Source organism: Monocercomonoides exilis (assembly GCF_001643675.1).
Source record: "Monocercomonoides exilis strain PA203 chromosome Unknown scaffold13-1861174, whole genome shotgun sequence".
Lineage (NCBI taxonomy): Eukaryota > Preaxostyla > Oxymonadida > Polymastigidae > Monocercomonoides > Monocercomonoides exilis.
Window position 1 is genome coordinate 682,738 of NW_027150558.1, and position 18,669 is coordinate 701,406.

The 18,669-nt window shown below is 37.7% G+C and overlaps 5 protein-coding genes across 5 annotated transcripts; 3 read left to right on the top strand and 2 right to left on the bottom strand.

Moving 5' to 3' along the window:
• Nucleotides 1-205: 205 nt before the first annotated feature.
• Nucleotides 206-3,285, top strand: MONOS_11624 (putative E3 ubiquitin-protein ligase Itchy). The gene is made up of 4 exons (XM_067864172.1): nt 206-229; nt 299-555; nt 622-2,441; nt 2,609-3,285. The coding sequence occupies exons 1-4, from the start codon at nt 227-229 to the stop codon at nt 2,803-2,805; spliced, it is 2,277 nt and encodes a 758-aa protein (XP_067730750.1). The 5' UTR covers nt 206-226; the 3' UTR covers nt 2,806-3,285.
• A 444-nt stretch (nt 3,286-3,729) lies between these two features.
• Nucleotides 3,730-5,732, bottom strand: MONOS_11625 (putative casein kinase ii subunit beta; the record flags this gene model as incomplete). The annotated part of the gene is made up of 5 exons (XM_067864173.1): nt 3,730-4,740; nt 4,866-5,012; nt 5,065-5,230; nt 5,288-5,394; nt 5,471-5,732. The coding sequence occupies 5 exons, from the start codon at nt 5,730-5,732 to the stop codon at nt 3,890-3,892; spliced, it is 1,533 nt and encodes a 510-aa protein (XP_067730751.1). The 3' UTR covers nt 3,730-3,889.
• A 198-nt stretch (nt 5,733-5,930) lies between these two features.
• On the top strand, nt 5,931-6,539 carry MONOS_11626 (putative ribosomal protein L44). The gene is made up of 3 exons (XM_067864174.1): nt 5,931-5,959; nt 6,066-6,295; nt 6,363-6,539. Exons 1-3 carry the CDS (start codon nt 5,957-5,959, stop codon nt 6,436-6,438), a joined length of 309 nt encoding a protein of 102 aa, XP_067730752.1. The 5' UTR covers nt 5,931-5,956; the 3' UTR covers nt 6,439-6,539.
• MONOS_11627 (Translation initiation factor eIF-2B subunit epsilon like protein) lies at nt 6,452-9,719 on the bottom strand. Its single transcript, XM_067864175.1, has 2 exons — nt 8,568-9,719; nt 6,452-8,439 (listed from the first exon to the last, which is right to left on the bottom strand). Exons 1-2 carry the CDS (start codon nt 9,704-9,706, stop codon nt 6,768-6,770), a joined length of 2,811 nt encoding a protein of 936 aa, XP_067730753.1. The 5' UTR covers nt 9,707-9,719; the 3' UTR covers nt 6,452-6,767.
• A 767-nt stretch (nt 9,720-10,486) lies between these two features.
• MONOS_11628 (Rabex5/ GTPase activating Vps9 domain-containing protein 1 B) lies at nt 10,487-17,251 on the top strand (the record flags this gene model as incomplete). The annotated part of the gene is made up of 1 exon (XM_067864176.1): nt 10,487-17,251. One exon carries the CDS (start codon nt 10,487-10,489, stop codon nt 17,249-17,251), a length of 6,765 nt encoding a protein of 2,254 aa, XP_067730754.1.
• Between the last annotated feature and the right edge of the window lie 1,418 nt (nt 17,252-18,669).

The following is an 18,669-nucleotide window of genomic DNA, read 5'->3' on the forward strand; positions in this document are numbered from 1 at the left end:
TGCATATCTGTTCTATTTTAAAATTTATTACTCTCTCATTTTTTATTTTGTATCCTTTTTGTTGAAATAATGTACATTAGTTAGTTTGCATTTTATTTTTTTGAAAATGCTTTTTAAAAAACTGTGAATCAAAGCATGCATATAAATGAAATAACAAAAATTGAATGAATTTTTGGAAAAGATGTCACTCTTTTAATGAAGGGACAGATCATAATAACATCCAAAAATGGTGTGAATTCTTTGAATATTCATATTTGTTCAACGATATCTATTCTAATATTTTAATTATAATTGTTAGGGAGGAGAACAATCGTCAGGCAAGCCAACGACAACAACTAATGCCTCAACAATTATTTGGACAGAAGCTGGTCTGACGGACATTCCAAAAGAATCTCTAAAGTTTACAAAAGTGCAGACTATGAATCTTTCATCTAATTTGATAGCTTCGGTACCAGAACATATCCAGAAACTGAAAAATCTCACGTCACTAAACCTCGCAAATAATTGCATAACTGTCATTCCAAAGTACATTTCAGTTGCATCAAATATTAGATAGTATGAGCGTTTTGTTTTTCTATAAATTTATTATGAGCGTTGACTTTTTTTCTTTGAATATTTAAGTTTATCTTTATCGAATAACAAGATTCGCTTAATAAGTGAACAACTTTGCTATTTACCTCATTTAGAGGTTTTAGATTTAAGTTATAATGAAATTGTTACTCTGCCTGGAAGAATTGGAGACCTAAGAAATTTGAAAGAATTATATTTACACTTCAATCTCCTTGTTGATGTTCCTGATTCTTTTGGCGATCTACAACTTTCAAAGCTCACGCTTGATGAGAATCCTCCGCTTTCTCCTGCTCTTGCGCGATTGTGCGAAGGTGGGTGCGGAGATCAAGCCCGCTTCATCACTTCATTTGTTCGTTTTCGCAGAATCACACAACTGCCAGCTGGCTTTTCTGCACAGCTTTCACCAGAGAAAGGCGTACCTTATTTCTACAACATTGACTCCAAAACTTCGTCTTGGATTGATCCGCGCTATTTCATGTTTCTGAACACTCTTTCGTTTTATGAGAGAAGGCTATTTTCATTTGCAGGGCAGCCTCCATCGATGATGATGCCATTAATTCCAATTTCACAGACTCCAACTTCTTCTTCTCCAACATCACCAGCAACACTTGCTCTTCTTTCTTCTCCCTTCGGAACTGTCCCCCAGCCCTCGCTTGCTGTTGCTGCCGCAGCTGCTGTGGCTGCTGCCTCTGCTTCATCGTCCTCAGCCTTGTATTCATCTGCCTTTGGCTCGTCTGCTGGCTCCTGGGCAGCGGGCAACGGGGCGAATGGGCTGGGTCTTCTGTGTCAGAATCCGATGTGCTTGAACCCGTGCGAGTTGGGCTGTGCGAAGCGGATGTGCAGCAAGTGCTGCAACGGAGAAGGGTGCCAGATGCATTCGACTGCGCTGCAGAAGAAGAAGCACAAGTCGTTCAATGACAGAGCAGCGCAGATGTGGGAGAAGATCACAGCGATGCACATTCCGGAGCCTGAGATGTGGAGAGAGAAGCCTCGTCTGAAGGTGACGCTGCGGCGCGACCATCTGCTGCAGGACTCGTTCAGAGATGTGATGCGTGCCAACCCCGAACGACTGAAGCTGCGGCTGAACGTGTGCTACTTCGGGGAGACAGGGCTCGATTACGGTGGGCTGACGAGAGAGTGGTTCACGCTGGTGTCGGAGGAGATTGTGAAGCCTGACTACTGCCTCTTCCGCCCCTGCGACGGAAACCCCGGAGTGTTCCAGATCAACCCGCATTCGTATGTCAATCCGGCTCATCTCGAATACTTCCGCTTTGTCGGCAGGCTTCTTGCGAAGGCTCTTTTTGATCGGTTTTTGGTGAATGCTTATTTCACCCCAACGTTCTACAAGGGCATCCAAGGAACACCTGTCTGTTTTGAGGACTTGAAGCTGGTGGATTTGGAGCAGTACAACTCGCTCAAGTCGATTGAGTCGATGGACGATGTGGAAGACTTATGCTTGACGTTCTCAGCGACGACGATGGAGTTTGGGGAGATGAAGGAGATTGACCTGATTGAGAATGGGCGGAACATCGATGTGACGAAGGAGAACAAGAACCTGTTCATCCAGCTGAAAACGCAATATCTGCTGGAAGGGCAAGTGAAGGAGCAGATGGAGCAGGTGAAGTTTGGCTTCAACGAGCTCATTCCGCCGGAGCTGGTGGCGGACTTCTCTTTGACAGAGATGGAGCAGCTGCTGTGTGGCAGTGTGGTGATTGACATGAAGGACTGGAAGAAGAACACGAACTATTCGATGTACACAGAGTCCTCGCCGCAAGTCGTGTGGTTCTGGAACATTTTGGACTCGATGACGAACGAGGAGAGGATGGGCGTGTTCCAGTTCGTCACTGGGACGACGAAGATTCCGCAGGGAGGTTTGAGGATTTGCATTTATTTATTTATTTACAGAAATTATCAAATTTTTCTTTCTTTCTTTTTTTTCTTTTCTTTTTTTCTTTTTTTCTTTTTTCTTTTTTCTTTTTTCTTTTTTCTTTTTTCTTTTCTTTTTTTTATTTAATTTTGATTTTTTTTCTCTCTTTAGGTTTTGCCAATCTTATTGGAAGCAATGGGCCTCGCAAATTTCTTATTAATAAGCTGCCTCGTTCCACAGACCATCTGCCTTCTTCGCACACCTGCTTCAATCAGCTGGATCTTCCTGAATATGGTTCACAGGCAGAACTTGAGGAAAAACTGAAAAAGGCAATTGAATTGGGTTTGACTGGCTTCGGAGAAAAATGAGAAAGTTTATCTGCGACTGTGTTATTAACGCAGAGATTGCTGCGAAATTGCTTGATGTCATTTTTGTTTTATCTTTCATATTAAACACGACGCATCATTTCACTTGAGCAAATCATTTTTTTCTTCAATTTGATTTAACTGTTTTCCTTCTACTCTTAGAAATACTTATTTCTTTTGACTTTTTTAATTTGCACTTCTTTATCTACATTATTTTGAGATTTATTTTGTTTCACTTACTGTTATTTGTGGTTTTTTGAATCATAACTTAAATATTATCATAAAATATTGTGTATGGGTTGATCAAAATATTCACATCAAAAGAGATATTTTTAATGGCTGAAATATCTGTGAAAAAATATGAGTGCTTGGACCATACAGCAGACATTCAGTTCCATTCTTGTTTGTTTCTTTTTTCTTTGGAATTTTTTTTTTTAGAAATGAAAATTGAAATTATTGAAAACAGGGGGCAGCACTTTGAAAGAAGCTTTTGAAAATGTATGCAATTTTTTAATCAATTGCTATGTATATTTACAATCATTGTTGTGAATTAAAGATGGCGTTATGTATGTTCGATTACGTCACAGAAATTGAATATGTCAAAATTAATGATGAGCTTACACATGATTTCGAAGTTTCTGGTCTGTGCTTATTTTTTTTTTTTTTTATCTAATCATTTTTTAATTTTTCAATTTCAAACAGGACATGACATGCAATCTCTGCTTTTTGCATTTATGGATGAACTTCTGTTTCAATTTTCAGCAGATTTTTTCACCGTGCGCAAAATTAATATAACTGAATTCGATCGAACAAACTTTAAAATCAAAGCAACCATTGAAGGAGAGACGTTTGATCGGAAAAGACATCCAATTGGAACGGAAATTAAAGCAATTACTTATTCGAACATGCAAATTCATGAAAAAGAAGAAAAAACTGATATTTTCATGATTGTTGATATTTGAAAAACAAAGACTAAATTAAACAAACACTCATTTCACAACATGAAACACTTCCAACAATTTTAAAAATATTTTTCTTTTGTTAAGTTATTTAAAAAAAAAATATTGAGTGAAAAAACAAAATACAATCAAGAAGGTGAAGAATGATGAATTGATTGTGAAAGAATATTCACAGAAGAAGAGTTTGCAAATTGATTTGCATACGGAAGTGAATTCACTGCTTGAGAAGAATTCTGATTGATAATTGAAGCAGTTGCCGAAGCTGATGTTACAGCACCAGCTGAAGCAGAAAGGAATGAAAACTGAGACGAAGGCTGTTGATTGGATGCTGGCACAAGTGATATTGTTGTGAGTGGAACGGTGCTGTCGCCTGATGGTAACTGTGTTGAGGTTGTTAAAGGAAATTCACCTGTTGCAGGAAAGGGATAACTTGTCTGTTGTGTTGGGTTGAAAGATGTGGGAGAGGAGGAGAGAGAAGGAGGAGAACATGAAGGAAATGAAGCCGTTGGAGACAATATGGAAGTCGGATAAGACGAAGTGGCATTTGCAAATTGAGACATGGCTGCTTCTTCATTTGATGTCGGAATTCCGCCTACAGACATTGTTGGTTGTTGAATTGCTTGGCCTTGAGAAGATTGTTGGAGGAGAACCTGCTGCTGTGCTGATTTGTGAGATGGATGGGTGAATTGAGGAAGAGGAGCAGTGGCAGGCACTTGAGGTGGATGTGTGAGGTAAGGGAAGGTTCGAGGAGTGATGGCAGGAAGACGAGTCTGAGGTGATGCATTTGGCAGAAATGAATAGCCAGACGAAGGCTGCATAGGAGGAACTGAAGAAGGATATGGAAGAGAAGGTGGAATGTTTGGCTGGAGTTGGGAAGAAAACATGGAGGTTCCTACAGATCGGTCAGCCGGGAGTGGAACTCCGCTTTGATTTGAAGGAACAGCTGACGTAGAAGATGAAGAAGACGACTCAAGATATTCTGTTCATTATACAAAAAATAAATGATTCAGATAAGTATGAAACAGATAGGCAAATCAATGGATAAACATATTGAAATATTTTTTTTTAAAAAAATTGATAAATCAGAAAGCATTTGTTTCAAACTTTTCAAAGAATGATGAGATCCTGTATGTAGACGAAATCCAAATATGTTTGGCTTAAGTGATGTTTTGGGTGCAGGAGGAAGATCCAAAGGATATTCTAGTAAAAATAAATGAGGAAATGAAGATCCTATGAACGCTCCATCGATATCTGCAATAATAAACAAATATTCTTAAGAAAATTAAAAAAAGATTGATATAACCTTTATGAACCGACAATGGTGGAGTATATATTTGTTCGCATCGCGGGCAAAATAACTTGAGAACTCCCTTTCCAGGTACATCACTTTCTCCCATTGGAAGAGCAGATTGAAATTGGCAATGATACCTTGGACATACTCCAAATTCAGACTTTTTATATTTGTCGTACTGAATAAAATAAATTTCATAAAATTGCATTTCTATAATTGCTAATTTCAAACAAACCATCAGCTTAAGTCCTCGAGGGGTTGTTATAAATCTGGCATGAATTAAATTATATAAAATTTCTGCGGATTCTTCGACAGCTCCTTTCTGTTCATCAGTCAAATCGTCTAAAACAATTGAAAAAATACAGAAATAATTTGATAAATTAATTTTAAAAGAAAATAATTATTTGAGAATAAATACCGAAATCATCATCTTTTTCATCTAATATCAAATCTAAAGCTCGCTGATAGTGCTCAACTGCATTTGTAAGGCCTGCTAAATTAAATTCATCTTCTATGTAATCTCTGTCCACTTCGCAAAAAAACTCATTTCCTCTCTGAGAACAAAACCATGGAATCCAATCATCATCTTCTGTGGTTTCTTCCTCTTCCTCTTCTTCCTCCTCTTCACTTTCTTCGTATGAAGAAAACTCATCATCGCCGCGTAAAGAAGTTCCATTCATATTGCAAATGAAACAATTTAGCTTCAAAAATTCTGAAAATGAATTGTTAATGATCTTTTCATAATAAAATTTTGAAAATAATCTTTTTGCTATTTTTCCTTTTAAGGAACTATCTGAAAAATGTGCAAATGTTTCTTTATTTGTAAACCAATTAAACAATTTTTGCTATTTTTTGATCCTGAAAATCCATCTTTTGAAACAGATCAGAGTGAGATCAAAAAGACATGGTTTATATTCTTCAGTTGTTTTTTATTTAAATTAATTTTTGCTTGATTTGCTACCTTAAATTTATCTTATTACTGAAACTGCAATTTATGTTTGAACATTGATAAGGTTAACATTCCAAAGAGAATTAGAACTTTTTGCCCAAAACTCAAGAGGCATACCGTTCATAAGGTTATGCAATACAAGAAAGGTGGTGTTTCTCCACATAAATTGGGAAACAGACGTTATTACAGAAAACAACAGGGCTTTGGTGGACAGACAAAGCCTATTCTTCACAAAAAGGCAAAGACAACAAAAAAGATTGTGTTGATGCTTGAATGCACCGAAAGTGGATGCAGGTATTTATAAAAATCTTTTCTTCATTTATTTCATCTGAACTTCGTTTTCAAATGTTAGACACACAAGAGTTTACAAGAGAACAAAGAAGTTGGAACTTGGAGCAGAGAAGAAGACCAAGAAGGGATCCAAAATTTATGGTTAAATTGCATAATATACTTCATTTCAACGTCTACTGTTTATTTTTGATCCATGCCATGTCTCATCTCTTTCGAACAAAGCAAAATTAGGTGAGTATTCCATATATATCCAAATCGAAAAAATCTATTTCAAATTAATTTTCTCTTCTCCAGTTACTAAACAAAAATTTCCAATTCATAAATGGAAAAAAATCAGATTGTTAACTCACGATTCGAGATGATAAAAAGTAAACAAAAAGATAAAACAAAATTTTCAAAACGAAAAAGAAAATTTCAAATGATATTTTCAGTTTATAAATTTGTAAATAGTTTGAACTCTCATGGAATAAAAATTTCAATCATCCCAATCACTCGAATCGGAGCTCTCTTCAGCTTTTTTCTTTGGAATAACTTTTTTTGGTTTTGGTATAGCCTTTGGTTTTGGTGCAACTTTAAGTTTGTGAATTAATGGCCGCATCGCATCCAACTGCCTCTTCCCAAACTCAATGCTTTCTTTAAGATCTTCTATTTCCTCGTCATCGCTCTCCTCATCGCTTTCAAGTCCGGAATCATCTTCATCCTTTTCCGCATCTTTTACATTTGAAGAAGATTTTCCTTTTTTCAGTTTCTGATCCAAGTCTTTCTGCGAATACTCGATTTCCTCATTCAGCAGCTTTTCCCATTCAAACACCACTTTCGGAGAAAGAAGCCTCGCATCAACACACTCAGCCAGAACATCACTCAACAGCGGAAGCATCTTTGAATGTGTATCGGTTCGTGTGGCCAGTTTAAACACAATGTCCAGCTCGTCATCAGCTCTTATGTATTGCTTGATGTACTGAGAATACAGTCCAACCTCCTTTTTGATAAATGCCACAGCATTTTCCTTGTCTCCGTTGTTCTTCCTCATAATGTGTGTGGCTTTGCCCCAAATTCCACACAACAGAGCAAACGGACAGGTGAACGTGCTTTCGTTCTGACTTCGAATGAACGAGATGATATCTTTCACAATCGCCGCTGCTTTGTCAGTTGATTTCAATGATCCAGGATACATCGCAATAATCCGCTTCATTACACTTCGTGTGGAGGTTCCGTCTGATTCCGATGCAGACATGCGATCGTCTGAGAGTGTGCTTTCACCATCGCTGTCGTCACTGCTCCATTCGCTTTCAGAGTCCTTCGATGATTCGTCTGAACTGCTGCTGCCGAACGACGAGGACGATGTAGATGCAAATGAGTCGTCGCTATCGATGTCTGTTTCTTCCTTCGACGATGGCGACAAGTGTGACAGGCTGCTGCTCTCTGTGTCGATAAGAGATTCAGCCTCTTCATCAGAAAAGTCGGAGCTTCCACTTCCAGCTCCTTCTAAGGACTGCATGGAGCCTATTGCATCTTCGGCGAAAGAACCCTTTTTGGGTGTTGTTGCAAATGAAATAGCAGAAGCAGCAAGAGGAGAGAGAGAAGGAGGTGATGTTGAGAGAGTTGACTGAGGATGAGGTGGGTGAAGGTGCGCAGACTGAGATAGATTCATCTCTTTGATAACCGGAAAGTTGGTAGGAAGATACGTAAGAAGTGACCCTCCCCTTTTGTGAGATGCAAGGAGTGATAGAGAGTTTGGTGACTGCTTGCCCAAGTTAGCTCTTTGCAGCTGAGAAGAAGACGCAGATGAAGAAGAAGAAGAAAGCTGTCTGGAAGGATCTTTCCTGTCTGATTGCAAAGCTTGCTGAGGAGAAGCAATCCTCGAGTTCTCCGGCAACGTCTCATTTGAACTGATGTTGTTCAGGAAAGAGATGACTGTTCCTTTTTTCAGCACAGAATTACGCTGGATGCGGCAGTAGGCGCAGATGATGGTGTCTTCTGCCTCCACATCGTTGTCGATGTGCACATTATTCCACACAACACATCGGGTCAAATGCACATTGTCACCAATGGAACATCCACTTCCGATTGTAGTCTCTTCAATTTTCGCGTTTTTGCCAATTCGAGTTTTGCTGCCGATCAAACAGCACTGGCCAATTGTGGCAGTTCTATGGAGAGAATTGGAGGATTTTTCAAATAAACACATTCAGAACAGAATTAATTATGTCAAGACAAAAATTGAAATAAAAAATAACATATGGTAAATTTATACAAAGAAATTCAATTGTTTCTGAACCTGTCAATGTCAACATCCTGAAGCGATTTGTATGTTGAATGCGATGTGGCGATGTATTCACCAAGCGATTTGTCAAAATGCCTGACAATCTTTGCGATGCTCCCTGTGCGCGCATAACCCATCTGAACCATCGCATTCAGCGACGATCGGATAGACGAGCGGAATGGAATAGTATCCAATGCTGCTTTCGAAGGAGATGATGCGATACTGAATGAGTTTGAGGAGATAAGAGGAGAAGGCCCGCCTGATGTATTTGCCGCAGAAGGAGGGGTCGGAGAAGGAGAAGAGAAGAACGATGAAGAGCGGTCATGAAGAGAAAAAGGATCTGGCGAAGTCAGTTTAAATGACGAAGGCGAAGAGCTCAGTGAGGCAAATGGTGGCATTGTGTGGTGATACAATGGGGCTCCTTCCATCGCTCTGAATAGAAAGAGCGGGGCAACGTTGCGAGTGGACTGTCCATCCGGCACGAGTGGATACACCCAGCGCCGCATGATGTCGTGACTGATGCTGATTGTATCTTCGAACGATGTGATGTTGCGGCAGTAGCTCCCTTCAACCACCTTGATGAACAGCTTGTTCCCCACAGGCGATTCCAGCACAGCTGTGAAAAATTCAGGAAGCGTGCGGAATTCGTATACATCATGGAATTGTGACTGAAACTCCTTTGCACAGATGGCTAGCCAGCATGGGACGATGTCGTGTCGCAGAATCATTCCACCGTGTGGAAGTGATTCGGAGGAGAACGGTACTTTGGAAAGATGATGATTGACAATTGGTAGTGTTGGTGAAGAAGAAGATGATGATGACTCAGAAGATAAAGATAGATCATTTTGAAATTGATTTGACTGAGAAAAAGGTGAAGACGACTTGGAGGGCATTGAATCTCCTTTTCCTTCTTTTCCTTTTCTTGAATAATCTTTGCTTTTATCAAGTTCATTTTCTTCTTTGTTTCCTTTTTTAGAGACAACATATTTTCCTCTCCATTCTGCAACCAACAGTTCTCCTGTTTTTGTACTATATCCTATTGCTAGCTCCAAAGATTTCTTTTGCTGAACAAGAGCAGTTGGTGCTTTGTGAAAAAGAAAAGTTGCCATAACATTTGGCTCCTTCAGAGAACTATCATAATAAATGGCTATCATCAAAAAAAACAAAAAAAAAAAGAACAAAAGATTCTTCATACAAGTGAAAATTAATATATGGATTCAAATTGACATTTGTTATAATTCCTCCATGACAAAAGATAAAATCACTTGTCAAAATTCCGTCTTCAACAATCTTTTTAAAGCATTCTGGTACTGTCTTAACATTTGGCGTGTGATGAAAAACGATTTGTGGTGATTCCCAACTACTCCATTGAGATTCCCTTCGAAAATGAAATATTATTGCCATAAATGAAAATAAAATAAAATATGTAACAGCAAAAGCACACCGTATGTAATCTTGTATTGCTTTATATTTATGGCAAGCAACCACAAAAATTTTTGAAACAGACTGTGCAGTTAAGAATTCAAGTGTGTAATGAAGGATCGGAACATTGCAAATAGGAATAAGTATTTCGGGGAAATCTAACGACACAGGATTAAAATTGTTTGAAAACGAATCGCATATTAGCAACGCTTGAAGTTGCTGAGACATGTCAGAACAATTTCTTTTCGATCCATCACCAATATAAAAATATTAAGAATAGAGAAAAAAATAAAAGTGTTGATTGGCAGGCTTACAACATTTCTGAAGCTATAAGTCGCTATTACTTCATGATAAAATTAAAACGCAAATATATTGCCAATGGGATAATGACGAATCCTTTCGTTGTTGCTTTGATGACTGATAGAAGTTTATCAACATTTGCATTATCTTTAACGGCAGGTTCTGTGATATTTGTTCCTCCATCAAAATCTATACAATTATGTGATTTAGACATGGAATTCATACGAATGCATGTAGGCATTCCTTCAGGTAAAAATAAATCAATTTTTTATACAATGTCTGGAGCAACTGTTATTGTAAATGATGAATTTGCAATTGTTCGTGATTTGCTGAGCCAAAATTCTAATAGTAGCTTTAGCAAAACTGACCATCTAAAAGTTCGCGAGACAGAAGTTTCTGTTTTGGGAAGAGGAAAATTCTATCTTCTTTCCCCATCTCATCAAAAGCTCGGTGAAATACCACGCGCGTCAACTTTTTACGAAAACGTTCACGAAGTTTCTATGATTTTTATTGAGTCACCTCTCACTGAACTTCCTCAAATGATTCGATTTTCAAGAAGAAAGCAGATGACAAAAAATATTCATCTTTCAACTATAAATACAGAATTGAGGTATTTGTTGAGAATTCCAATTAAGCCTCAAGCCCCTAGATCATTTTCATCGTTACTATTTTTCCCGCCTCCACCTCCTGCAGTTTCTCATCACATTGTCATCAATGGATCCTCTGTTGAGGCAGAAAGTGATGATCTTTTAACTTTCTTTCCCAAATCATTGTTTGGATTTGAGCACTCTTCTTCTGCAAACCCACTGTCTGCATCGACCACGCTTGCTGGACGTATTTCAGGTAAAGGAAAGCAGACGCAGCTTATGCCGTTTTCTCATTTCCTTCCTCGTCCTCTGGAAACTCCTGAGGAGAAGCGAGAACGTGAATGGAAGACTGAAATACTTCAAAGAGTGAAGGAAAGAGAAAAGAAGAAGCAGAATAGAGAGGTCAGAGTTCTTGAAGCTGTCGCTGAGAGAAAGAGAAGACAGGAAAAAGAGTGGGCAAGGCGAGTAGGCAGAAACGAGGAACAGACAGAAGCAGACGAAAAGGAGGAGCAGCGCATAATCGTTGAAAGAGCACAAGAGAACGAAAAGCTGCTGCGACTGAAGAAGATGGTGAGAGCGAACCAATTGATGGGAGCGGTGCACTGGATAAGCATAAGAGGCAATGAGAAAGCTGGCTCGGACACTTCTATTGAAACGGCAAACAGACAGAAGGAAGAAACCTGCAGCATTTCTGATTCAAAAGGAGAACAGCCGAAGAATGTCAATTCTATTGATGAAAAAGGCAACGACAGTTGTGCCAACTGGTCAGACGAGTCATCATTCGATGAAGAAACACACAAAATCCCAAAGAAAAGGAAAGAGTTTGTAGCTGAACTTGAAGAATTTGATGAAGAAAACGACATTTTGGAAGAGCTGGAAGTGGAAGAGATCCGAATGCTGATGAAACAGGAAGCCATCAAAGAAAAAGAAAGTGGGAAGGACGCTGGATTATTGGCAGACTATGAAGGAGCCTATGGAGACGAGGCAGATGAGTCAGCCGATGAAAACCTGACGCTTGTTGATGTGGTCAGTGCTAGTGGTGGTTGGACAGAAGATAACGGGGCAGAAGTAATTTTGAGTGCAACAAGAAGCTTTCTGAAGGAGAAAATGATACAAAGCGGAGAGATATCATCAACTGAACATTCACTTTTACCGGCAGATGGAACACATATGAAAGCGAGCGGAGCCAAAAATGGGCAAAACGGTGAAGTTTCAGATTCAAAGAACTTTGAAAGCGGAGAAAAGGAAAACGAAGATGATGAAGAAGATGAATGTGATGAAGAGCGAATGCGCAAAAGGATGCTTGAAAGAAAGAAGGAAAGAAGTGAAAGAATACAAAAAATGAAAAATGACTATCGTTTTCTGATAACAGGAGAGGTGCTGGACGTGTGGGAGAAGAAAGGTGAAAGCGAAGATGGTTCAGAAGAAGAAGGTTCCAATGCAGAAGGTGATGACATTGAGAAAGAGAGCGACCTTCTCACCAATCTTTTGAGTGGTGTGACAGCTGATGATTCGGACAGCTCATCTTCGGAGGCAAAGGAAAAAGATGCTGAAGAGCATGCATTGAATGAAGATAAACCTGTGAAGAAGAATGACTCATCCGAAGACAGTACACATCAGCTTCATTTTATCTCTGTTCAAATAGGCTCTCTTTTAGCAACATTTTCAAAGCCATCAAACGGGGCGAAAAGGAAAAGTAAATCCAACAAAAAAGCGAGCAGTTCGTTTGAGAAAAGACAAAAGAGATTGATTCGCAGGAATTCATATTTGCCAGCCAGCACAAAAGGAAGATTGCGAATGCAAAGGAGTGATGTCAGTGATAACTTCAGCAAAGCAGACTGTCTTTCGTCGTTGGATTCGCTTCAGGACGATTTCTCAGAAAATGTTGTGAAGGCGAGGAAATGGAGCTCTGTTCCTGCACCTCGCTCGCAAAGATCCAGACGCAAGCACAGTTGCAATGAAACTAAGGAAATGCGCTATTCAGTGAAAAAAAGAGAGAGAAAGCTTCCGTCTCCTTTCGCTTTGCTTTCGTCTGAAAGAAGCAGCATTGGTAACTCGGTTCCTCAGCTGGATTATCTCTTCGGAAACATCCTTCTTCCGCCTTTTGTGTGGAATCACATTCATTTTCTGACATCCTTGATACAATATCATTCTTCATTGGATGTTTGTCTTGATTCTCAAAATGCTTCTTTTCCTAATTCTTCTGCTATTCCACAAAACTCTGAAAGAATTGCACCTTCGCCTCTTTCCAAAGCATACGCACAGTCATTTCATAGTTGCATTGACGAATTCAGCAATATAAATGACTGTTCTTGCGCTTCAGAGGAAGAAGAAGAAGATCAACATTCTCATTCAAACATTTCGGTTCCTCGTTCATTGGAGCCATTTGTTTCATCTTTTATCAATGCAAGTCAGCTTGCCTTTCATTGCCTGTCTTTCCTCTTCCGCTCACCAACAAAACGAGACTCAGTCAAAGAACAGCCAACTTCAAATGGTTACCAAAATTATTCAATGAAACCGTCTTCATCTTTTTCTTCACTTTCGTCGTCAGCAACTTCAACGAACGGTCCATATTTTTCATCTGATTACAACAATTCCTCTTATTCCGCATCGACTTCTTCGGTTCCAACCTTCTCTGACTGTTTTCCTTCGTCTTTCCTTGCTCCTCAGCTGATACACAACTCTACCCTGTTCTTTGACCCGTCCAATGGAAAGCCTTTGATAACCCCTTTAACAGTTGGAATTCGACACATCTTGTTTTCTTTCCACAGATGGCTTCACAGACGAGTTTTGAGCGAAATTGATAAGTTGAAACAAAAAAAATTGCAGAAAATGCAGAAAAGAATGCAAAAACAAAGATTGAAGCAAATGTCAATTTATAATTCTGACTGTTCAGTTGATGAAGAAGGCAAATCAGCCAACGATTTGGGTATTTCTTCAACAAAATGCGAAACTTCTTCTTTTTCACAAAATAACACTCGTTCCTCATCGACAAATCAACCAAATGCGAATCCTTCTCACACAAAATCAACAAAAAATTCTGATTTCTTTGAACGTGACTCGCTTCCTTTTGACGTTGCGCATTGCGTTGAATCTCTCCTTCTATGTCCATTTAACGATTCTGTTATATCAACAACATCATTTGCTTCTGCTGACTGGTCACTTTCTCGCCTTTTCTCGTCAGTTTCGCAGCTTCTTCCATCTGCTTTTGGCATCTCTCCTTTCATTCTTTCATCACAGGATGCGAAAGATGCTAAAAGGATGATTGAAAAGCAGAAACCAGATAAAAAATACAATCTAAGTAATAAAACGGTCTCTGAAGCAAACAACTCACATTCATCCAACAGTAACATTGCGTCAACCACAAAAAGTGGCAGCTTCAAAGCTTCTTCAACGAAGCAATGCCATCTCTGGCTGAAAGCCATCACACTTCTGCAAGAGTTGCATTTGGAGCCGACTCCAAGTGGCATATTGAAGAAGATGTGTGAAGCGATGAATGCTCTGGGATGGATGATCCGAAAGGCAGAAGAAAGGGAACAGAAGGAAAAAGAAAGACTGGCTGTGGAGTCGAGACAGAAAGAGAAGCAGTCGAGTTCTGCAGATTCGCAGAACAGCACTTCTCAAGCGCAGTCTCCCGTTCCCTCTCCTTCGCCAACGCCTTCTCCTTCTCAATCACCCTCGCTTGTGTCTGCTGATGATCTTCTGCCTCTGCTGCTCTACACAATCATTCAGGCGAATCCTCCAAATCTTGTGACAGCAGCTTGTTTCACTGCAACATTTTGGATTCATCTGGATTCAAAGAATCTTGCGGGATCGAAATGGCACACTCTGTTTGCACATCTCGTGGGAGGTGTTCAAATGGCTGCTTCTGTTCATCAGATGGTTGGCGAGGAACTGATTGATGCAAATGAAGAGTCAATTAAAGAGGAAAATTCGGAAATAAATTTGGAGATGGAAAAGGAAATAGAAGGAGGGAAAATAACGTGTTCAGTTAATCGGAGGGAAAAAATAACAGCAAAAGAGGCTATTTCTGCAGCTGGGTTTGACGTAAGTGAGAGAAGGCTGATTGATTTGCTTCTTTTTCATTCAAAAGAACCTAATGAAAAACCGAAGGCTTCTAATTTGCAGAGTATTGATCAAAAAGATGCTATTATCGCTTCTTCTGCTGAAAATTTTAAAACTGAAGAAAAAGTAGTTGAGGCTGATGCATCGGAAAACTCACAAAATGAATTGAAATGTTCAAATGAAGAAAAAGAAGCTGAAAACAAGCAAAAGGATCAAATTGAAAAGAAAAAAGATGAGGTTACAAAAAATACGGCTGTAAGTTTTGCTTATTATGCTGTTGAAAATGATACCTTTACGAATTCTATGCAACCTCTAAATGAAGATACAGGCATTCGAAGCGAGATTAATGAAACAGAAGCAACAGCTGATGAAGAAATATTTAGCAATGCGCAAAAAGAAAATGATGATATTGGCGAAAAATCTGCTCAAGAAATTTCGACCGATTCTATTCTGGAGACAGCTGTCAGTTCGACATTTAACGATTTAAGTGATTCTTCGGTCGATCATCAAACAGAAGATTGCTCCATTACAAAAGTGGACATCAAAAATAATTTTGTTGAAATGCCTCAAAAAGAAAATGAAAAATACAAAACAGCAAATGAAAATGATTCAATAGTTGAAGGCAAAGATACTTTTGAAGAGTTTCAGCCATTGCTTTTTGATGACTATGCAATTGAGAATCAAGATGCAAAAACAAACAAGGAAGAATTTAAAGATGAAAAAGAAATATTGGAGACTCTTGTGAATACAGCAAGCATTGGATTTTGCAAGTTTCATTCAAAAAAAGCAACCTCTGATCAAATAAAAAGAAAGGAAGAAATTGAGCAAGTTATGCAGCAACAAGAGGACAACGAAAAAAGCGAAAACGATAAAATCGATATAAATTCCACGAGTGAAAAATCATCGTCATCTGAAAATGTTCCCCCAGGGAAAGTGGCTGAGGGAGAGAGTAATGAAGAAGATAAGAATGTTTCCGCTCCAGAAAAAAAGCATGAGATTGAAGAGGAAGCTGCAAAAATACAATATGAACAAGATGAGCTTCATTCAGTTCTGCACATAGACCTTCCCTTTGTTGAACCAAAATCAAATGTTGATTGTGCAAACGATATAAATCATTTGGAAGATAATGCAGATTCAAAGCTTTATTCCTTTGAATCAGGAAAAGAAGTCTTCATTGAAGATAACAAAAATGCAATTCATTCAAACGAAAACCAAACTTCGAAACTTTTGGAAGATAAAAATGTTTCGGTTGATATTGTCGAAAGCATTTCACCAGAAAACGAGTTAACAACAGAAAAGAAACCTGTGACTTTGCTTGTCGAACAGAAAACTTCAGAAATTCAAGAAACTTCTATTTTGAATGATCTGCCTCATGAAAATCCAATAACTCGGTTGGAAAAAGCAAAAACTGTTGATTTTGCAGCAGAGTTTCATGAAGATTTAAGGCAAATCAACGCAAATAGTGAGAATTGCACTGAAAATATGAATTCTTCGCCATCTGAGACAAAAGATAATGTTGAAAATTTTTATGAAGCTTCAATTCAACATCCAGAAATTTTGGAAGGCAATGGAGTAGCTGTTGATCATCCAGAAGATTCATCTTTATCTTCAAAGTCTTTTTTGTCTTCTGTTAGTAATTCTTCTTCAACTGATAATTCGATAGTGTCAAAGGCTGAGAGCAATTCCACTGAGACTGAAGAGAAACAAAATGAGCATGAAGAAGTTAAAACACCGCAAAAGCCTACTACAGGTATCTTTATTCGAAAATTGTTAGGACGTTTTGGGAGAAAGGCACAAGAAACTTTAGATAATGAACAGGAAAATTTGATTGATGAAAATCTTAAAGATACAGAAAAGCAAGGGGAAGCAAAAGATGTTGAGAAAGTAAAGAATGAAAAGAAAAATGCAAAAGAAGAGAAAATGAAGCAAAAGAAAGAAGCAAAAGAGAATGAAAGCAAGGTTAAAGCAGTAGAAAGCAATGAACTAACACCAGAAGAAAGATCCAACATATTCTATATGTTAGGGCAAAAGAGACTTCAAATGATGAAAGAAAAAATGGAAAAAGAAAGGCATGCTAATTCTGTTCATTCTTTTGGAGTTCAGCCCTCTTCTGTAGCTGCAACAAAATCGCTTCCATTTTCTCTTCCACCATCGAAGCAGTTTTACGAAACTGACCAAGGGCAAACTTCAGTCCACTTTAACATAAATGCTCCAGCCAGTCTTCCCCCGAAACCTTCTGTTCCTCCTCCACCTCCGCCTAAAAGTTTGATTTCTTTGCCTTCAGACTGTTCTCCTATTAAAAAATATTCTCAAAATTATGATTGAAAAATAATTTTTTTTAAAGCCAATTTGTACGTAATTTTTTGCTTTATGAATTTTATTTCATTCAATATTTTCTACCATTTTTCTTTAAATTTTAGTTCTTCCTAATTTTTTTTTTTAATTTTTTTTTTCATGAGAATGGAAGACTTTTAATGATATGGAAACCGAAAAAGTTTGGAACAAATCGTAGTATTTTTTAAAGAAACAAAAATTTGATCCCAATGTTTTGCTTTAGTATCAACTTTTAAATGGGACTTTTTCCTTTATTGGCCCTTTTTTTTGTAATTGCTTGCCAACTACTGAAAAACGCTGATTGGCTTTCTGTACTTCAAAAAAACCTTTTTTTACAAGTTTGACACAATTTATTTACTGTTTGTTTTTTAATTTTTTTTCATAAGTGTTTGAGAAATTTCGTTTTTTTGTTGAATTTGAAAGGACTATTATCAGCCAACCAGGCAACACCCAAGAAATTGGGAACATGTTTTTATATAGCATTTGCTTTGAACTATTAATCATTAAATTCTTTTTTTCACAAACACTTTTTTCTTGTTTTTTTTTCACATTTCAATTTTTATTTCGACATGCAAGAACAAAACTGATTATTTCTTAGAAAATATGATTAAATGAAAAAATAAAAATATGACCTATCAAATAAACACTTTCATAATAATGTGTATTAAAGATTGAGTTGTCTAAATTTTTTTGTAAAGTTCCTTCAGTTGAGTTTTCAAATAAAATAAAAAATTCACATTTCGATCAAATTTTTGTTCCCATTTCTGAAATTTCATAGAAAAGTCTATGATAGCGTTATCAAGTTTTTTCTTCTTTAATGGTGAAGTTTAGTGAGTGAGAACCGAAATTTGATCGAAATGTGAATTTTTTATTTTATTTGAAAACTCAACTGAAGGAACTTTACAAAAAAATTTAGACAACTCAATCTTTAATACACATTATTATGAAAGTGTTTATTTGATAGGTCATATTTTTATTTTTTCATTTAATCATATTTTCTAAGAAATAATCAGTTTTGTTCTTGCATGTCGAAATAAAAATTGAAATGTGAAAAAAAAACAAGAAAAAAGTGTTTGTGAAAAAAAGAATTTAATGATTAATAGTTCAAAGCAAATGCTATATAAAAACATGTTCCCAATTTCTTGGGTGTTGCCTGGTTGGCTGATAATAGTCCTTTCAAATTCAACAAAAAAACGAAATTTCTCAAACACTTATGAAAAAAAATTAAAAAACAAACAGTAAATAAATTGTGTCAAACTTGTAAAAAAAGGTTTTTTTGAAGTACAGAAAGCCAATCAGCGTTTTTCAGTAGTTGGCAAGCAATTACAAAAAAAAGGGCCAATAAAGGAAAAACTCCCATGAAATAGTTGATTCGGTGTTGCTTCATGGATTTTTATAATGAGTAATTT